Genomic DNA, 21,268 nt, shown 5'->3' on the forward strand with positions numbered 1-21,268 from the left:
AGAAAAGAATGAAAAAAAAAAGAGAGTTAAAAGATTGTAAATTAATCACCCGTAATGATAAAAAAATTCAAAAACAAAATAAAAGTTAAAACAGAATACATAAAAAAAATTATAAAATTTTAAAACATATGAAAATTTCTAAAATTATAAATAAATAAATGAGGGCCACGAAAGAAAAACAGGGTTAAAATTTAAGAAAAGCTACTATTTTATACACCAAGATGGCAGCCATTAATCCCATTGATGAAGGAAAATCAATAAATAAGAAAAGTAGAGCAGAGATTGAGATCGTAGACCTCGTAATGGCTGTGGGGAATTTCAAAGGTTGCATACAGATGATATTATGTTGAAGAAGCTTGTGGGTTTGGTGCCCTAACTGTGCCAGAGCTTTCTTTTTCAGTTTTGAACTTTTTAGGCATATAATTCTGGGTTTGATTGCAAGTGCTTGAATAGGGGATTCTAATGGCATATATACATATGCTTATGTTTGAGTTCCATACCAATTTTTTTTTAATTTTGATACAGATCTGGCTGCTTTCACATTTTTCATCACAAACAACTTATAACTAATCCTAGAATGAATGATTGTACAGCATTATTCATTCTCTAAAATCACACATATGAGGCCCAATACATGAGAATTAATTTGCTATACTAATATTACTTTTTCCTTAAAAGCAATGTTGTGGGAAACCGGATTCGACAGGCTGATTAGTATATTAGTTCCGATAAAGGAATTTTACAAATTTTAAATATACTTTTATATTCTTATGATTTTTTAGTTGTTTATTTATTATTGAACTAAAATTCGGTAGTTTGACCAATTCAACTATCTATCTAGTTTTTAAAACATTAGTTATAAACTAAATAGAAAGAACAATTTGTTTATAAAAATTTGCACTAAAATATGGTACTCGCGATGAACAAGATTGTATAAAGTACAGTAACAAGCCTTCGATTAGATAAACATATTTTAACTTGATAAATCTTCAATTCACGTAAACTTCAAATTCCTTAAAATAATTCGAGTAGGTCTTTAATAAGGAAATAAATATCAAACGAAACTTGATATTTTTAATTAAGAAAACTCAATCACTTAAATTCAACATAATCCAATATAATAAAATACTGCTAAAAATTCTGAAAAATATGTACAAGAAATATTTTGATAAAAAAGATGCTGTACAATAACTTAGTTGCAAAACGAGTTATGTTGTGAAGTGTTTTCTGCTACTACCGTGGATCAACCAAGTGGATCATAGTCAACATTTTTGCTACTTCTGTAAATATTAACATGAAGATCTAAGATAAAAAAGTTGATATGAATAACTTATTCTAGTGACACATGGACAGTTTATCTTTATGCCACTTAGACAATTTTATATTTCTCCTAATTTTTTAACAATTTAAATATGATAAAATTAAAATATACAAAATAAGTATTCAAAATTAATAAATATACACGAAATAATATAATTTAAAATTGAAATTTAAAAAATCAAAAAATTGATGATATAATTTCACAAAATCAAAATTAATAAATTTAAAATTTATCAAAATTTCTAATTTTACATATTTAAATTCTAATCACATTTATAATTCAATTATAAAAATTTTCATTGATTCCATTTCAATTAAAAAATACCTACTGTTTTCTCTTCGTTTCCTCCTTCATAACCGTAGTTTCTTATTTAAGGACTTCAAGTCTAAACCTCAAGGTTCTGTAAACATATTTCAACTTTGAAAACACTCGATTAAAATTTAATTATTTAAAACGCATAAAAATAAAATAAAATCATTAAAAAGATAAATAAATGCAAATGTGACAAAAAAACATGTATCAAGAACTAATATACAACATTTTATTTAAGGATCAAACAAAATACTAAAAATAAGGATATAAAGTATGGTAGTTGGTAACATTCCGCTACCACTCGTACCAAGCGAAACACTCCTTACAGGGTGCCGGTGCGTACCAGTTGATTTCTCCCGTATCGACTGGAATATGGTGTATCGGTCGATACCAATAAATTTATTTTAAAATGTATTTTAAATTTATATTTAAAAATTTTATTTGTACAAAAAATTTTAAAATATAATTTAAACTTAAATTTAAAATTTTTGTTATTTATTTGTACCAAAAAATAATTCTAAATTTGAATTTAAAATTTTTATTATTTATTTTGAATTATTAAATGTTATAGGCGGAAATCTTATTGTTTAATTTATAAAAAAAATTTGCTTGTTTACTTATAGATTGCATTTATGAAGGTTATTAAAGAATAATTTAAATAATTGATGGGTATTTTTATATATATTAAAATTTACATATGGTGAGATTGAACATATGCCACCAACATTTTAAAATTATTTTTACCACTCTAATCAAAGTTTTATTTTTTATGAATATTTCATATTTAAGATTTATTTAATCTCAATATTTGACATTAACAAATACTTTATATATATCAAATATTTTTTTAAATAGTGATAAATCTAAAACGATACATCGGGACAGACTAGTACTGGTACATACTAGTATCAATAGAAAACAGTAATCCTCGATACGGTATTGACTATCTTGATATAAAATATACGGAATATCGTATTGTACAAATTATTAGAATTTTAGCATTATTTTTGTTTTAAATTTAGAATTATTTTATGTAGCACTAATTATATAATTATTATATAATTATTAATGCCCGTGAAATACGTATATAAAATTATTAATCAAAATGACCGGTTATATATTTTTCCGCTATACGACCAAAAGTAAGAAAAGTGTTTGCCGTGTTTGTTCATTTAAAAAATGCAACTACCGAAAGTCGCAAGTCAATTGGAAAATTTCCTTGGACCACTGATATATGGTTGGATTATTCATGAGAAATTTCTGGTCATTGTAACCATGACTTTTCAAAATTGAAAACACTGTCGTAGAAGTGTAGAACAAGGCTCCGTGCGCAGGAAAAACTCAGATTTAGAAGTCTCGGATGAAAAGTAACCCTGCCTAACTGACCCCACTGCACCATTTCTCATTTAAAAACCCACCCACTGTCAAAGGAAATCTCTTGCGAAGACCAGAAACATGGGTTTTGCTCTCCTTCCAGTTTTGGTCTCAGTTCTCACCATTCAGTACTCTGCAGCTCAAAGCTTCAAATGTAGCTCGAGCGACCCGAGTACATGTCATGCATTGGTCGGCTACATCACTGTTAACAACACCAACCTCGGCGCCATTCAATCCCTTTTTAGCGTCAAGAACCTCAGGAGTCTCCTTGGAGCCAACAACTTACCTCTCAACACCAAGCGCAGCTATGCCATACCCGCACAACAGGTCATCAAAGTCCCCATCAATTGTTTGTGCAACAACAACACTGGAACTTCCAGCGGTGCTCCTATCTACACCGTTCAACCAGGTGACGGCCTCTACCACATTGCAGCTGAGGTGTTCTCGCGGTTACTGCTTTACCAGCAAATTGCAGCAGCCAATAATATTAGGGATGCCAATTTGATAACGATTGGGGACAAGCTCAAAATCCCCTTGCCCTGTAGCTGCGATGAAGTGGACGGCCAGAAAGTGGTGCATTACGCACATATGGTGAAGTCAGGGAGTTCTTTGGGGGAGATCGCTCAAGAGTTTGGAACTAATGAGGAGACTTTGGCTAGGATTAATGGGATCAAAGCCGACAGTGACTTAAAAGCTGACCAACCAATTGATGTTCCTCTCAAAGGTATAGTAACTTTTGTTTATCCCTCCGCTCTACAAGCTGTCGTTAAACTAGGCAAGTTACTGTATTTTGGGTCTTGAATCTCTTGATATATGTAGATGGACTTGTTACTTCCATTTTTTTCCTGCAAGTTCTGGTCAATGCAAGTTCTGGTCAATCTTTTTCATTAAATTCATTAAAGATAACAATTATACTTGGTTAAGACTGATTCGATAGTGTGAACAGTCCGTTCTTTTCAAATGTTACTATGATATGGCCTACCACTTGAATTATTTTTCCTTCCCACTTCTGATTTCCACTAGCAAATGTTTAATTCCGTGGTATGGTTGTGTCAAGCAATAACTTTGACTATGATGATTTTTTTGGAATGGGAATAATAAAAATACAATTTTAGTTGTTGGGTAGCTTTTATTTGTCATACATATGAATGATTCCTTTCCTCTGTTTTGTTCCACCAAAATAATCCTATGATTTGGGTTTTATTATGTATTATTTTCCATTCCATTCCTGTGCAGGGTGTTTGGGCTTTATCATTAGGTCTAGGTGGTGAAAAATTACTGATATTTCATTTATAACCTTGTGTCATGGTCGTTGTAATCTTTGATGTTGTCCATCCTTCTCAACAGCCTGCACTCATCCATAAGCAGTGACTCCTTCGACTTCCCTTTACTTGCTGCTAATGGCACATACCTTTTCACTGCAAATGGTTGTGTGAAATGCATGTGTGATGCTGCTAACAACTGGACGTAAGTTTATATCTTCAAGCCCCTTACTATTTCAGGAATTTTGGCCCTTCAATCTGCTAATTTTCTCAGCATATATAACTATGCTGTCTTGGTCAGATTACATTGTGAACCATCCCAGAATAAACCATCCAAGTGGGATACATGCCCATCCATGAAATGCCAAGGTGCCGAAGGTTTGTCTATTGGAAATAGCACCGCTGCAGGTTGCAATCGATCAACATGTTCCTACGCCGGCTTTAACAACTCAACCATCATGACAACCCTAGTTCAAGACTCCTCATCTTGTTCAAGTAAGTAAAATATAAGTCTTTAAGCCTGTGTCTTAAATTGCAGACAGTGCCCCATTATATTCTCAAGTGTTGCCTAATCTCCTCGAACCTAGAACTCACAATGTTTCTCTGTTTTGAAGGAACAGTATCCCCTCCAAGCAATGATGTCTCAAGAATCAATTCGAGTTGGGACTGTCTTTTCATCTTGGTCTTGCTTGGTTTCCATTTATTCCAGTGAAATGTTAGTGCTGCCATTGAAGTCCTATGTTGATCAACATCATGATTAGACTATTGCAATGTAAAGGAAATTTATTTTTGATGATATACGGATATCAGAAATTGTTGAATTGAGTGAATAAACTCATTCACAAGCTCACTGGAAATGTCATCTCCAGAGCTTCAAAACTTTTTCAAATAAAAATAGTTCATTCTAAAGGTTTTTAGTTGATAAATATGGCTGAAACATTTTATATCTCTGGCTACTTTCTCTTATGGTCCATACTCGGAAGCTTTATTTTAATTGTGATCATGGGCTAGACTAAATCGGTTCATACTGGCTATGCAAGATATCCAAATCAATTTTTTAATTCTAGGCTCGGCTCGAAACATGAGTTTATTTTCTGTCTAAGCCCGATCTAATTTAAGAAAGGTAAATTCGAGTCTGACTCAATTTACCTCTATTTGATTTTTTTAATTAGTTTTTATTTAAAGTTTTTTTTTAAAATATAATATACTAAATGCAAGACTAAAATAAATTTTTCTAACACGTTAAAAAGCATTTATATTAAAAAAACACTACCATAAATATAATAAATGTTTTATTGTATTTAAATATAATTTTTATATTTTGGGTTGGGTTATTTAGTTGGGTAAACTTTTTTTTAGGTTTTGGGTAATTGGTTTGATTATTATTGAGTTAGTAATTTAATATAATTATTTTTTTATAACAATATATATTTGGGTTGGGCCAAAAAATTTTACCTAAAGCTTTACACGTATAGAAAATGAGCCTTCAATTTTACCCAAGTTTATTTTTCGGGCCTCATATTTTTGTCTAAACCTTTTATTTTTCAAGTAGGTCTTTGGCCTAAGCAAGTGGTCCAACCCATTAGCAGGTCTAGTACACTGTCAGTGTTAGTAGAGTTTTTAAATGTCAAAAGTAGGATTACGAGTTGACAAGTGTGCTATAAAGATATAGTAAAATATTTAAAAAGAAAGGCACGTGTTAATTTTTTAAGACTACTTGTAGTATAAGAGAAAAGTACACTATAAGTAATAGTATATCAAATACTTGCCCACTAATTAATGAGTTGTTTCTATTTACTAGATATTTTTAAATTGAAAATACTAAAAAATATGGATAATATTTTAATTATTCATATTAAAATTAAAACATTGAAATGTGCCGGTTTTATAATTTATTTTCTTTTACGAAATTTTATGATTGAATTATATTTTTAACTTCTACATCAATTTCAATCACATACGCTTGATAATAATAGGGTTTTTTAAAAGAATTATTAAGGTATTATTTGATAGATTGTTAAAATTTCAGAAAATTATTGAAAAATTAAGTTATGAAATATATTTGATATCTTACTTAAAATTAAGTATAGAATATAATTAGACGGTTTAATAAATATAAATTTTAAATTATGATAATTTTATTTTATATTGTTATCCTTATTTTAAAAAAACATTTCACCTTATCTATAATTCATAATTAATATATATATAAAAGCACGAGTTTAGAAAAATTTTTGAACTGAGGAGAATACTTGTTATTTTTCATTATATTACTAAATAATTATAATATTTAACTTAGAATTATTAATTAAAATTGAAATAAAATAAAAGTTATAATAATTAAATTTTTATTAATTTATAATTAAGAATAGAACAATGACTAAAATAAATATAATTATTTTTAGTTAAAGTTTACTTAATAAATAAATGTGATTTTATCAAGATAAGTAATTGTTGAAGTCCAAAATTTTCATTTATTTCATTGCTTGTTTGTTTCTTACCGCATTTCATGTCATACATTTTCAGTTAATTTTCCTGCCCATAATTTTAGATTTTCTTTGAATTATAAAATTTTATTTACTCTAAATGATAAGTTAACTCCTTCAATCCTTTTCTCATTCACTATTTGTTGAATACATTAAACAAATCTATTTCATAAGCAAAATTGAATAGATATCCTTAAAACACACACGTAAAGGTGTTTATGAGTAGAGTCCGGCTTAAGCATGATATTAACATATTTTAATATTTCTTAAGCTCGACTCAACCGGAGAAGATGAGTTTAAAATTTTGTTCAAGTCCGTTTATATTTGCAAAAGATTGACCTAAGTTTATTTTAGGCTCACCTATATTATTTTTTAAAAATATTTATATTATCTTAATTTAATATTTAATAATTTTAAATATTTTCTATTTATTAATTTTTTTTATATTTACCTTAACATTATTTAAATATTTTCATTAGAGATGTATTATATATTTAGTATAGATTTATTTTTTATGTATTATAAATAATATAATATAAAATATTATAAACTGGAAAATGGGTCAAACTAAACCCGAGCCTTGAATCAAGCCTAACTTATATTTTAAATACAACTATTTTTTTACTGCGTAATATTATTGCCAAAAATCTCTTTCAAATTTTGAGCCAACCAAGTAACCAAACATCAACCCTCTAAAAATATGCCACAAGAAGAACCAGATTGAAGTCAGATGCCCTGTAACACGTGCAGCGTCCGTGCCGGCTTCCCCCCTCACCTATCGATCAAAGTCAAAGCTTTTTCTAGGGTTTGAAAATTTTCAACCCTTTGATTTTTTAACTACTTTTTCTTCTTGGCTTTTGTAAATGGAAAATAAGTTACGCTGATTGTCATCAAGGTAAAAGAAAGTTTAATAGCTGATGAAGATTACAGATTATCTATTGGGTTATTCGCCTCCTATTTGGGCGACTTTGATAGCTGGAGTGTTTTTAGTCATAGCACTTACGCTTTCAGTGTATCTTATCTTCCAGCACCTCTCTTCATACAAGCATCCTGAGGCAAGCTTTTGTTTTCTTAGTCGTTTTAGTTTTTGGCTTATTTTATATTGCTTTTGTTTATTTTTCCTTGGGTGATCTTGGACTAGCAGGAGCAGAAGTTCTTGATCGGGGTAATTCTTATGGTTCCTTGCTATTCTGTAGAATCAGTGAGTTTCTTTTCATTGGATTTTCACTTATTTTCTTAGTTTAGTGGGATCTTTTGAAGCTAGAGCTAGATGTTTTATTTAGTTCATCTTAGTGTTTTGCATTAATGTTTAATAATTTAATATTAAAATCATCAGCATGTATCTTGAGTTTTGATGAATTACAAAATGCTCGTAATTTGTTGTCCTTTGTTCCTAATTCAATTTTGGATCGTTTGGGGGAAGTTGGTATTTTGGTGATTATTGGAATGTACTTGGTAAAACCACTAGCTAAATGTTTATGATCAACTCTGGAAATGTCATGCTACTTGCAGTGGGAAATTTCTGTATCATGCTCGATTATTTTCAAATTTTGAAGTAAATTTTCGAGATTGCTGAATATACATCTTATATATTTGTAAAATTCATTGATCTGGATATGTACATTAAGACATTTAAGTAAAATTCATTGGCATGATCTTCACCAGTGCTGAATTGCTAACATACTTGATTTAAAGTTGTGGTTGGTTGAATTTACTTAATTTTGTGTTTGGATGAAATTTGATCCGTATTAAGCTTAGGTTACTATTTTAAGTTTCTTGTGCCTTTTAGTCTTAGGTATGGTTTGGGCAAGGTGCTTTAAACATGCTTTTCTTTGCACCATGCATCCAGTGCAATAATATGCTATATTTTGTCTTGCTAACATGGATTATGTTAACAGTTTGTATCATTGGTGGATCCATCGATTAGTGTCTATTGTTCGATTCTACGTGATTGCTATGAATCATTTGCCATGTATTGCTTTGGAAGATACCTTGTTGCTTGCTTGGGTATGTCCATTTCTAGAGCCTTGAAGTTCTAATAAAGATTTATTTCTTATTTCTGTATCAGCTTTGCCTGTTATTTCATTGAGATTACAGTTTCTGTGGTGGCATTATCTTGCTATTTCCTTTTAATATAACCTTGAATCTGAACTTTGGGCACCCTGATATTGTTTCCCATGTCTTTGAACAGAATTTCAACGCTTTTCTTCTTCATTTCTCACTGTTTAACAATGTATGTATTCTTCTGATGTCTAACAAACCATGCTGACTCATAATGCCCCCAAGTCACTCTAGTTAAATTCTAAAAGAAAATGTGCTCTACTTTGTTTGTTTTACTCAAGCAAGGTCTAGGTCGTGATTATTTGCAGCCCTCACCTTTAGCAATGATGACTTGCTCTGAAGGCTCAACAGTCAACATTTTACATGGTGGCTCTAGGCTTTTTTTTCCAGTTACTAGCCAGTAACTGGTATTAATTTGAAGTTGTTTGTTCTAAGAATCTCATGCATTGAGCTATCGATGACACATGAAATAAAATGAAAAGCTTACTGTAAATATTTCATTAAAGAAAGAGGTACAAAAGAAGATTGGAATAGGACTGTTCGATACTTCTGTCTACCTGATATACAGGCTAGTTTTTTCTTGTATTTCATACTAGGGGCCTAAAATTCTAACAATAATTACTATCAAAATATTCAGAAATTGAAGCTTGTGATAGACATGCATTTGTGGAGTTTCCAAAGGTCCATCATAGAGGCTATTTGTTAAATATTTCATTTTACTTTTTTCTTCTCCCTTTAATTTTATGATAGTCTTCATTTTTCAGAGTTGAATAACTTTTACATTTGTGGCTCATGTTGAGAAAATCATTTTATTGGAATATTTCTTTCAATTTCTGCTTTTAAGGTGGGGAAGAGCGGACTATTGAATTCATGGAGAGACTAGGATATGCAAGTTCTAAAACTCCACTATTGGGACTCGATTGTGAAAAGGGAACTGTTAAGCACCCCTTTCCTATGAATTATATCCTAAGACCATGGAAACTTGGCCAATGGTTTTACCAAGTTGTCAAGTTTGGCATTGTCCAATATGTAAGGGCTTTTAGCTGGAAGAAATAAAATATTATTTTTGTTTCTTTCATTGTTTCCTTTTTTAATGTAGTTGTATTTTCTGTCTGCAGATGATAATCAAGTTATTGACTGCTCTTTTATCACTAATTCTTGAAGCTTTTGGTGTATATTGTGAAGGAGAATTCAAATGGGGATGTGGGTAAGATGATATTAATGTAGAATGCTGCTGGTGATAATGTGGATTTTGTATGAATTGTCTGTAGGCAAACCTTTTCTGGGTAGAACAATGTAATTTTGAATGATTGTGAATTGTATCGATGCCTGTTTTAGTTCTTCACCTACTAAGCAATAAGCCACCTTAAACCTGAATTTATGATGTTGTTTCACTTGTGAGCAGAGCAAAAGTGTTTGTTTGAAACATTCTGGTACTCTGTTGTTGCAGTAAAGTGATGAATAATCATTAGTGAAAAGTGAATTGGCTCTCTTAATAAATTTCTCATTGTCTTATCAAATTTTCCTCTTTTTTCAGGTATCCTTATATGGCAGTGGTTCTCAATTTCAGTCAATCATGGGCTTTATACTGTCTAGTTCAATTTTATACTGTCACAAATGATGAACTGGCACACATAAAACCATTGGCCAAGTTTTTGACTTTTAAATCAATTGTGTTTTTGACTTGGTGGCAAGGTGTAGCTATTGCCCTTTTTTATTCTCTTGGTCTGTTCAGAAGCAAAATTGCTGAAGGCTTGGAGTTGAAGTCAAGTGTGCAAGACTTCATCATTTGTATAGAGGTAGATGTCTTCAACACTCTTATTTAATATTGGTTTGCACTTATGTAATAAGGATGTAAAAATTAACCTGTGTATGTAAACTGGAACATTATGCTTGCCAGTTAATCTAAATTAAAAAAGCTTGTAAATTCTACAAGTCTTTTTCTCGTATGAAAGTTTGACATGTCATAGTATTCCTCCAGCACAGATGGGCATTGCTTCTGTAGTTCACCTATATGTTTTCCCTTCCAAACCTTATGAGCTTATGGGAGATCGCATACCTGGAAGTGTATCAGTCCTTGGAGACTATGCATCTGTTGATTGCCCTCTTGATCCTGATGAGGTTAGGGACAGCGAGCGACCCATAAAGCTACGCCTACCTCAGCCTGACATAGAGGCTCGAAGTGGAATGACCATCAAAGAAAGTGTGAAGGATGTATTTATTGGTGGCGGTGGATATGTAAGTCTTAAGTTTATACTAATAGTGCAATTTTAGATTACATATTGTACATAGAGATTAGTGGTTAACAATTAGCGACAAAATAATAACAGTATACTGTAAATACCTCAAGGGTGAACCTTTATTGTTGGTTCTCCATAATAGCATCTTTTCAGGAGGATAGGGATTAAGTTGATAATAGAAAACCTGAAAGTATGTTACGCATTCTCCCACTATATTTGTTGGGGGCTTTCTAGACCATAAAACCTTTTATTTTTTGCTTTGTTTACATTTACGTGCCTATAATGTCAAATATTTCAGAGACCAAATTGTTTTTCTACAACATTACTACTGCTGAATCTTGCTCTTTTCCCTGTGCAGATTGTTAATGATGTAAAATTTACTGTAAACCAAGCAGTTGAGCCTGTTGAGAAGGGGATTACTAAGTTCAATGAGAAACTGCATAAGATCTCACAAAACATCAAGAGGCATGATAAAGACAGGAGAAAGACAAAGGATGATAGTTGCATTACAACAACAGCTAGAAGGGTAATTCGCGGCATAGATGATCCCCTCTTACATGGGAGCATTAGTGATAGTGGTATTGGAAGGGGAAAGAAACATCGTAGAAGATCGGGATATACTAGTGCGGAAAGCGGAGGAGAAAGCAGCAGTGATCAGAGCTATGGTGGATATCAGATCAGGGGTAGTAGATGGGTTACAAAGGACTAAACCTTAAATGAAAAATTGTGGTTACATGAACACAAGACATGCTGGCTGGTGTGATTGCTTTGGCAGATATGCTGCTGAACATTATCTCTGCATGAGGCGGCTGAAGATTTGTTTCAAGTTTCTTGCTGTCAATATTCTCATCAATGGGGTAGTTGTTTATTCAGGGCATGGCCATTGCATAAAATGAATCAAGTATTGCTTTTTTTGTTTGGGAGAGATGTCCACGTGGCAAGTTTTTTTCCGGCCTAAGGTATTCCGGCAGAATCAAAGCTTGACTAATGTCTATAAATAGCATTTTGTATCCTTGCTGTGAAATGCACGACATTTGAAAGCATTTTTGCTTTATCTTTAATGTAATTTGGAACATATATGTGGCTTTGTGCTATGAAATGACGTAATGTTTATTCATATGTTGATGACGTAATAAATAAGGCATGGTGCGTTTTCATTTCATGGTTCTCAATGTTTTATAAATACAGGAATGCTGAAAATGTTGAATTCCCATATCAAGGTAATTAGCGATTCATGAAACATCCTGAATAGCTTACAAGTTAGTCTTTACCATTTGTGAGTCTTTACCATTTGTGACCAAGCAATCTCTCTGACTCACTTCAAAATTATTCTTTAAAGTTAACGTCAACAATACATGAAAATTTGATCAAAGGAATGTCAAGTACATCATTCAGTCATGAAACACAGGGCTAATTTTTTCCACATTATTACTTCACACGAGAAATAATATTATGGGAAACAGCTCATTATCGAACAGCTCTGATTTCTCCTGTAAGCAATGCGAACTTTCGATGCTGTGAAAGAATAGAAGGGATTCTAACTGCTTGAATTCTCGATGCTAGGTCATTGCAGCTTGGTTCCATCTGTTTTGAAGCTGCATTGAGTATGGTTTGCAAGATTTGCAAGGGATCGCCATGGCTGACAACCAAGATCGTACATCTGCTTCAGAAATTAAAGAGTATATTAACTTGAACTAATCTTGCAATCTGAGATCAGATCAATATCAGCATGTTATCATGATGTTGCATACCATGTTATTGATATAGCATGTTTGGAAGAACCAATTTGGTAAGCAATTCTACTTTTGATGCCATAAAACTTGAGCAAATTTCTACTCTTGGAGGAGTTTTAGGATTTCAGTCAAAAATGCTCCATGCCTATTATCATATGGCTCTGCTCACAATGACTAATTCAACAGTCACCAGTGTCCAGAGCTATTCATGTTATAAATATATTTCCTGGAATTTGACATTCTAACAATTTGAGATGTTTGCTAAACATTTTGTGTGGTAAAACGGAAATTACCATTGATATGGAACTTTTTACTGGTAGTGTTTGCTCCAAAGTCACAAAAAGAAAAGGCAGAAAATTTACCCTTCGTATTCTGATTCCATGGTAGCCATAGCACTTGCAAGTCTAGAAGCCACATCATCGACACTTTCTCCACCTTCTGGCCTTGTGAATGGATCTTTTTCATCCATTGCCCATATTTCTGTATACTGTTTAGGATGTAGAACAAAAGTTAGGAAAGACAAAAGGCCCAATAGCACTAAACTCTCTGGCTGTTGCTTAAACAGCCGCAAATATCTTCAAAACCCAATAATTCATTTCTTAAATGGTAGACCTCATAATCCTTCAGCTGTAACATTTGCTTGGCAAAATGTAAATTGAGTCCTGCTTAAATTTTACTTACTTTGTCATGAGACAGAAGTTCAAACGAAGGACCAAAGTAACGTTCTCGAAGATCTTCCATGACCTGTCCAACCAGTCAATAGTTTTTATTTACTTCCAATGAGTAGGAAAGTAGAAACAGAAATCTTCATCTAACATGTAAATATGTTTTAATCTTGCCAAGAAAAGATCTGAATCAAAAGCAGAGACATGATTAGCATCTCAATGATGAGCTTTCTTTTGATCCCCTCAGTGCCTCTCTTCTCCAATGGAATATTGTGATTTGTGAGTATTTAGAGATGATAAAATAGCTCACCTTGCATTGAGGGCCCTCAAATGGAAGATTCAAAGTGGATGCAACAACCTCTGCCGTATGTCTTGTCCTTGCAAATGGTGAGTAACACATGCGCACATTTTCAAGTGGTATGTCATTTTCCTTCAGTTCCTGCACTTGGAACGCAATCCATCTGTAAATAAAGCAGCTTTTCTTTTTTCCTTCCTATTAAAGGGGAAAGGAATGACTGTATGCATACGGCATGGCTAGGTGAAGAAAAAGAGGAACAAAAGAAAGCCCTGAAGCAACTTGTTTAGTTCCATTAGAACTAGATACAAGGAACTTGTTTAGTTTCATTACTCAGTGTTGATATCTCAGAAAAACTTCAGCAACTACCGGTTTAAAGTAAGAAAGCAGATACCTTAAGGAATAATTTTCCAGCCAACTCAGCCTGCTCAACACCTTCAGATGCTAATTGGTATTCAAGGCGAATGCCATTTTCCTGGTGAGTTCTAACCAATGGTTAATAACCGGCACCAAGTAGCAAAATCGGAAACTAACAAATGCAGAAGGATACAAATTACAGTCTAGAGTGACAAATTTTATGGTTTCTTTTGCAAAGGGAAGGGTTGTTGCATTCTGTTGTACATCTCCACCATGCTTGGAAGACCTTGTCAGGTCAACCATCACGCATGGAGACCTCGCTCGGTCAATCTCAGAGATGACCTCGTCAAAACATTACATAACTACAGACAGTGGACTATACGCTATTTATACGCAGCCTTAGGCACCCCACACTAATCCCATGTAACTTGAGGACTATATAAGCCAGCCTTTATGACTTAGAAGACGAGCTGTGGCTCTCGGCCTTTGGGTGAATCGCCATCAACTGCCAAACCCGTATTTTCCCATCAACAGATTCAAATCTAAACCTATTGTATGTCACTTCATGAAAATAGCTGTACGAATCAGCTAAGATAAAACCGGGTTCGAATTTTATGGTTCGGCAAACTCCATGAAAAAGAAATTATAGCTAAAATGGAGCATAGCATCACTTGGCATCTCAAAAACATAAATCCTGAACTTGGTAGAAACATAGATAAATTTCACTTTGGGTAGACTCAGAAAAGATGGATGAACCATTGTTTAACAAAACAAGAAACCAGACAGGCAAGGCAATAAAGAAGTGTAAAATGAACCATAATCAAAAGACAGAACGTTAGAGGTGAAGGGATTGACTAACCAATGAAGAAACAATAAGACCTTTCTCGTTTGGGATGCTTTTGCCATGCCTCAGGACCCAGTATCTGTTACGCAGAAACGACGATGTTGCCATCTCTCTTGCTGTTTCTTCTTCTTCTTCTTCTCCCCTTATAAAGCCAACCTGCGGCCAATATTATCTTTTTAAGGCCGCGTTTGGATAGAGAGGAGTTTTGGTTTCACTTTATATGTTACAAATTGTTGTTTATTTCATGAAATTTACCAAACATGCCTAATCTTTATTTTTAAAAATATGTTTTGGTCATCCAACTTTTAAATCTTACAAAATTATCACTCACATTATTAAGGTGTTACAAATAATCACTTAATGTTAAGTGTTGTTTATAGTGTAAAGTTTATTTGATGTACCACATTAAATATATCACGTATTTAAGAAACATCATTGCTTTTTCTTAAATGACCATGCAAGTTTTTTTTTTCTTTTTATATTTTTGTTCCCCATTCTTTTTCTCTTTTGTCTTTCATTTCTTTTCTTTTTTTCCTCCTCTTTCCTCCCAAATGAAATCCTAATTGTCGTTGCTTATCGTTGATTATCTCTCCAGCAACTCAAATTGTCAAAAGCCTCATATTTTCCTCATCTTCTTCCTCTCTGATCTCGTAGCTCTATCGTCAAATCGTTACTAGTTTGTGATATGTTCTTTTCTCTAGATGTTTCCAAGTTTGTGGTTTGCCAATGCTAAATTCCTTTTATTGTTGTTTTAGTTGTAGTCTTGTTTGGTTCAAGTTAGGTAGGTTTTGGGTTTGTGGGTGGTGGTTTCATTAGGTACTGGTGATGGTGGTTACTATGGTGGAGGGGAAGCTAAGTGGCTTTGCATGAGTTCGAAGGTGTGGGGGTGAGTGGGTTAGGTTGATATGTAAGAAGATGGAACTCGGGACATGAGTTGCGTGATACAATTATGGTGGTTGTAACGACTCGTTTTTCAGTGGTATTTGAAATTACGATTTTGGAACCCTGTTTTTGTAAACTAAGTTCATAAATATTAAAGTGGGATATTTATGAAGGTATTATAAAAATATATTGAAATTGGTTAAGTAATTTAGTCGAAAAATAGTTAATTAAGCTTGGAGACTAAATCGTAAAAATTTAATTGCTATAGAGTTTTAATTAAGAAAAAAATTTGAAGACCTAAATAGTAATTATCCAAGGGACTAAAATGGTTAATAAACCAATTTAAAAGAATGGTTAGTGGATTTTGATGATGATATCCATTAAAGATTAAACTATTATTAAGGTTAATTAAATGTAGAAACAGGTTTAATTAAATTAATTAAGGTTAATTAGTAATTAATTCAACTATATAAGTTAAAGGTTAGTGGAAAAACATCATATTTATTATTCGTTGCCTTCCTCCATATATGAAAGAAAGAAAAGCTTCAAACCCCTGAACATTTGACCAATTTAACAATTAAAGATGACGTTGAGCCGTTGAGAGGGAAGGAGAAGCGAGAGTCGTCAACGAGTTATGCGAGACCCTGATTTGTACTTTTATGATTCAAGATTGATTTAATTGTTTGCATATACATGTTAATTGCATGATTAAATGTCGAAGTGAGTATATAACGATCGTATGAGTTGACCTGTTGCGATTGATATTGAATATTGAAATAATGGATTGAATTGAATTTTGTGACAATATGGAATGTCGAAACAGAGAATTGGTTTGAGTATAGTAAAAATGAGTACAATATTATTTGCTAAATTATATATAAGGTATGGAATGATTTGATGATAAGATTGGAATGTTATATGTGGTTATAATGTATATTGATCCAGTATTACCCTATTAATGGTCTTGAGTACCGTCGAATTAGTTGGCATGCCTTAAGTTGCAAACTATTGTTGCCAGGTTATCTGAGATGGTCGGATGTATATATAGCAGAAACCATCGTTTTTTAGCCACCCGGGATGGTAAAATATAAAAATAGTGAAAATCATCATTGTCAGGCCATTCAGGATGGTAGAATATTGTAATAGAGCAGATCATCATAGTCGAGCCACCCGAGATGGGGAATTGTGTATATTGTAAATGTCATCGTTGCTGGGAAACCCGGGATGATGAAAATGGAATAAAAGGTTATAGGATGTTGATGAAATTAGTATATTATGTATATATATGTAGTTTATGATAGAAAAGGCATGTAAACTACCATGTGAACTAATTGAAAACGAGCCCTAAGGACCAAAACGAATACGAATGAGTCAGTGGACTCCGGAAAGAGATTTGGTTGATAAGTTAAATGATTCGTTGATGTTGATTGAATATGATATTTGGATAGTTTGACGTTAAAAGTATATTGTTGATTCTTGAATGGTATTGAATGTACAATTGGCATAAAGATTGACACTTGACAAATTAGTATGAATTAGTCAATCCTATTACAATGTTGAATGGATTGTTTTACCATTTGTTATATGTACACTCGTATACACATATGATGGTAGAATTGCTTGGTATGATAATGTAACAGCCCGTTTTTTAGTGGTTTCAGGGCCACCAAATCCAACAAGTAAGTCTGTAAATATTATATTTAATATTTACGAGTTAATTTTGATTTGAAAAAGGTTTTTAATATAGTGATTTTTGTTGTATAAATGATTTATTAAGTTCAAGTGGTTTTAGAAAATGAGGTATCGGGACCTCGTTTCTATAAATCGAGCCGTAAATATTTTTATAAATATTTACGAAGTGTAATTAAGGTGGTATTAAAGTTTTATTGGAAAATTTTATCGTTTTGATAGTTAAATAAGCAAAAAGGACTAAATCGCGTAAAGTGCAAAAGTTGTGTTCTATAAGTTAAAGGTATTAAATAGCTATAGAAATTTGATGTGGAAGTTCTTATATGGTAAATAGATCATTAAAAGTGTTAGTGGATGTGCATGGCTTGGCAATTGAGTAATTTTTAAAGTTAGGTAAGGGTAATTTTGTAAATAGTTAAAAAGGTGATAAAATAAACAAAAATTAAATGACTTCATCTTTATTGTTTCTTCACCAACCGAAAATGTAAAGAAAAGAAGCCATGGATTTTGGAAATTTTCACCTAGTCAAATTCCTTGCATGTAAGCCCCTAAACTATTAGTTTCTTGTAATTTTTATGTTTTTGATATCGTTGCAACTAGGTCCAGCTAGTCTGTACCTTCGATTTTGAAACTGTTAAAGATTTTGAATATTTAAATTGATGAATATTGTGATTTTTTATGTTAGATGATGAATTTGGAATGTTGATTTATATTTAAAAGTATTTTGTTAAGTGATTTTGATGAATTTTTTGATTAAGGACTAATTTGTTAAATTAATAAAAGTACAAGGATTTAATGTGAAATTTTTGCATAAATGAGATGTTTTGGATACCATGAACATTCGTATAAGCTCAATTCTGGGTAAAAATGGTTAATTTGCATGTTTTGGGCTCAGTGACTAAATTGAATAAACGTAAAACTTTAGGGAAATTTTTGTAAAAATTTAAAAAATGACCAAATTGTATGAAATGAATTTTTTTATTTTCTAAATTAATATATTGAATAAAATTATTAATTTAGATCAAGATCGGGTGGGAAATCGAGAAAAATAAAAAATTACCAAAATACCCCTAAACTTTGGTATTTCTGCAATTTAGCTAGGTAAGTTCGTATGAACTATACTATGTATATTATTGATTAAATTGAATTTTATTATATGAATTTTATTGAAAACGAAACGATATATATATGTTATTATACCATTTAGATTATAATGAAACGAGGAAAATTCAACGACGCACGAGGAATACCGAGCCCTATTTGAACCTTAGGAATTCGTAGAATACAAATGACATGTCATTAGGGTTACCGATTCCAGCTCTTATGAGCTTACCGATACTCAGCTCGTATGAGCTTACCGTTATTCAGCTCAGAAGAGCTTACCGTTTATAGCTCGTATGAGCATACATGTACAGGAATTGACAGATTACAGTTCAGTATACCTCGTGTATAGTACCCGCATATCTAACAATATTTTAAGTAGTTCAACAGGCACAATTCTGTTACGAGATGATATGAGTTCGATACGAACTAATACAGGTATATACATAAAATACATGAAAATGATGGTACAAGATATATTGATATATTGTAATGGATGATATATGTATATAATGAAACGGTAAGATAATGATATGTATCATGACATGTACATATATGAATATCTTTGATATATTGATACATGGTAATTATGTAAGTTGAGATGAGTAATGAACTCAAGTGTGACATGTTGAGAAAATAAGGTTATCAATATTGAATTTATATGAAATATGTTCAAGTATGCTAACATGTGTTGCTGTTTGAAGCTTAGGCAAGTGCCAAGCTATTGGTTGAATGGTATTATGTTTACTTATAAGTCGTATTGAAATGGTAACTGCTCAAATGAAAATATACTTGTACTCCTGAATAAGTGGTAAGGTTTAAATAATGCAAATTCTTATGAAATGGTTTATATTGTGATTAAGGCTCTGTTTGGCAACTTGTAAAGCTTTTTCGTTAAAGCTTTTCAGGCCTTTCTGATGTTTGGTTGGCTGAAAATAATTTTCTATGGTAAAATATTTTACTAAACACGGGAAAATGAGGTCTTTTTTTAGGAAAATGTCTTACCTTTTGAATTCGGTAAGACAATTTCCAAAAAATGACGCCTTCTTCTCCCATTTCCCCTTCCCCTTCCCCTTCCCTTTGGGTTGCAAATCAGTTTGGTTAATGACCTTTTCTGGTTCCTCCTTCATCCAGGTAAGGCTCATTCTCCTTCTTCCGCTCTTCATTCCTTTTCCTTCTTCCGTTCTTCATCTTCTCTTCCAGGTAAAAGCCTGTCGCATATCTTCTCTTCTCAGCATATTCTATTTTGTTTCTTCTCTTTCTCTCTTTATCAGGCAAATCTACCGTGAATACTTAACTGGTTCTTGGCTTAAGGCGATGATCGTTCTTTGATTTCTAACATTTTTATTTTAATGAATTATGTTGATTGTCATCAAATTGAGAGAAAGTGTAGTAGCCGGTGAAGATTACATATTATCTATTGGGCTATTCGCCTCCTATTTGGGCGACTTTTGTTGCTGGAGTTTTTTCAGTCAGAACAATTTCCCTTTCATTATTTCTTATTTTCGAGCACCTTTCTTCATACAAGAATCCTAAGGTAAGTTTTTGTTTTTTCTTTTTTTTCTAATTGAAATTTTCATTTTTTTTCCTTATTTGGTTTTGCATTTAAAAAAATTATGTGTTCTTAGATTGACAGGAGCAAAAGTTCTTGATCGGAGTTGTTCTTATGGTTCATTGCTATTCTGTAGAATCGGTGAGTTTATTTGTATTAGTTGAATGGAAGCATTTGAATATTATAGATACATATTTTATGTAATTCAGATCGTGACACTCCTAGTGTTTTGCATTAATTTCTTCTATATTGTTTGATTAAAATAAGAGTCTCTAATAATGTAAGGCTAAAATCATTATAACTTAAAATTTTTTACAATGCTTGAAATTGTTGTTTATTGTTGCTCTATTTTATGGATCGTTAGGTGATAGTTGGTCCTTTGGCGATATAATAAAATGCACGTCTGAGTGAATTCACTAGCTAAATGTTTTATGATCAATGCTGCAAACTTTTGCTTCTAAATATGCTTGCAATGGGAATTTTTGTTGTTAGACTCTTGTGACTTCTTTTATGCCTCTTCAACAATCTGATCTGATATTGCTAACATGCTTATTTGAAGCTATGAAGTTAATCTACAATGAAAGGTGTGGTTGTTAGTTGGATACGTTTGTTCATAAAAAAGTTGACCTATATTCAACTTAAGTTACTATTTAAGTTTTGAGTATAGTTTTGGCACAGTATGCAACATGTTAATTTTGCACCATGCATCTAGTGTAATTATATGTTATTTTCAGTCTTACTAACCTGGATTATTTTAACAGTTTGCATCATTGGTGCATCCATCAGTTAGTGTTGATTGTTCGATACTACATGATTGCTATGAATCATTTGCAACGTATTGCTTTGGAAGATACCTTGTTGCTTGCTTGGGTATGTTCATTTCAAAGACCTTGAACTTCAAATAAAGATTTTATTTCTTATCTCTGGATCAGCCTTACACAATATTTCATTTAGTTTACAGTTTCTGTGGTGACATTGTCTTTGTTATTTGCTTTGCTTATGCCATTGAATTTGAATTTTGGACACCCATATATTATTTTCAATGTCATTGAATAGTCATTTCAACACTTTGCTTTTTCATATCTTTACTTTTT

The 21,268-nt window shown here is 32.2% G+C and overlaps 3 protein-coding genes across 6 annotated transcripts; 2 read left to right on the forward strand and 1 right to left on the reverse strand.

Annotated features, from left to right (window-relative positions):
- Nucleotides 1-2,935: 2,935 nt before the first annotated feature.
- On the forward strand, nt 2,936-5,195 carry LOC105762981 (lysM domain-containing GPI-anchored protein 2-like). Its single transcript, XM_052624837.1, is given in 5 exon segments — nt 2,936-3,731; nt 4,355-4,357; nt 4,360-4,474; nt 4,571-4,764; nt 4,890-5,195. Coding segments are annotated over 5 exon segments (1,047 nt in total). The 5' UTR covers nt 2,936-3,088; the 3' UTR covers nt 4,982-5,195.
- A 2,217-nt stretch (nt 5,196-7,412) lies between these two features.
- On the forward strand, nt 7,413-12,213 carry LOC105762982 (protein LAZ1). Of its 3 annotated transcripts, XM_012580979.2 has the most exons (8): nt 7,434-7,810; nt 7,900-7,956; nt 8,654-8,762; nt 9,661-9,845; nt 9,935-10,023; nt 10,354-10,615; nt 10,803-11,054; nt 11,415-12,213. In XM_012580979.2, exons 1-8 carry the CDS (start codon nt 7,673-7,675, stop codon nt 11,763-11,765), a joined length of 1,443 nt encoding a protein of 480 aa, XP_012436433.1. In that variant the 5' UTR covers nt 7,434-7,672; the 3' UTR covers nt 11,766-12,213. The 3 variants fall into 3 exon arrangements, with proteins under 3 accessions (XP_052481312.1, XP_012436434.1, XP_012436433.1); XM_052625352.1 differs by lacking the exon at nt 11,415-12,213 and having other exon boundaries at nt 7,413-7,810; nt 10,787-10,992; XM_012580980.2 differs by lacking the exon at nt 11,415-12,213 and having other exon boundaries at nt 7,416-7,810; nt 10,798-10,966.
- Nucleotides 12,214-12,346: 133 nt separating this feature from the next.
- On the reverse strand, nt 12,347-15,143 carry LOC105762983 (phosphoglycerate mutase-like protein 4). 2 transcript variants are annotated; one of them, XM_012580981.2, is made up of 6 exons: nt 14,966-15,140; nt 14,144-14,224; nt 13,765-13,893; nt 13,471-13,533; nt 13,152-13,276; nt 12,347-12,716 (listed from the first exon to the last, which is right to left on the reverse strand). In XM_012580981.2, the coding sequence occupies exons 1-6, from the start codon at nt 15,056-15,058 to the stop codon at nt 12,524-12,526; spliced, it is 684 nt and encodes a 227-aa protein (XP_012436435.1). In that variant the 5' UTR covers nt 15,059-15,140; the 3' UTR covers nt 12,347-12,523. The 2 variants fall into 2 exon arrangements, with proteins under 2 accessions (XP_012436435.1, XP_012436437.1); XM_012580983.2 differs by lacking the exon at nt 14,144-14,224 and having other exon boundaries at nt 14,966-15,143.
- Nucleotides 15,144-21,268: the final 6,125 nt, after the last annotated feature.

This window comes from Gossypium raimondii, chromosome 12, assembly GCF_025698545.1.
Source record: "Gossypium raimondii isolate GPD5lz chromosome 12, ASM2569854v1, whole genome shotgun sequence".
NCBI lineage: Eukaryota > Viridiplantae > Streptophyta > Magnoliopsida > Malvales > Malvaceae > Gossypium > Gossypium raimondii.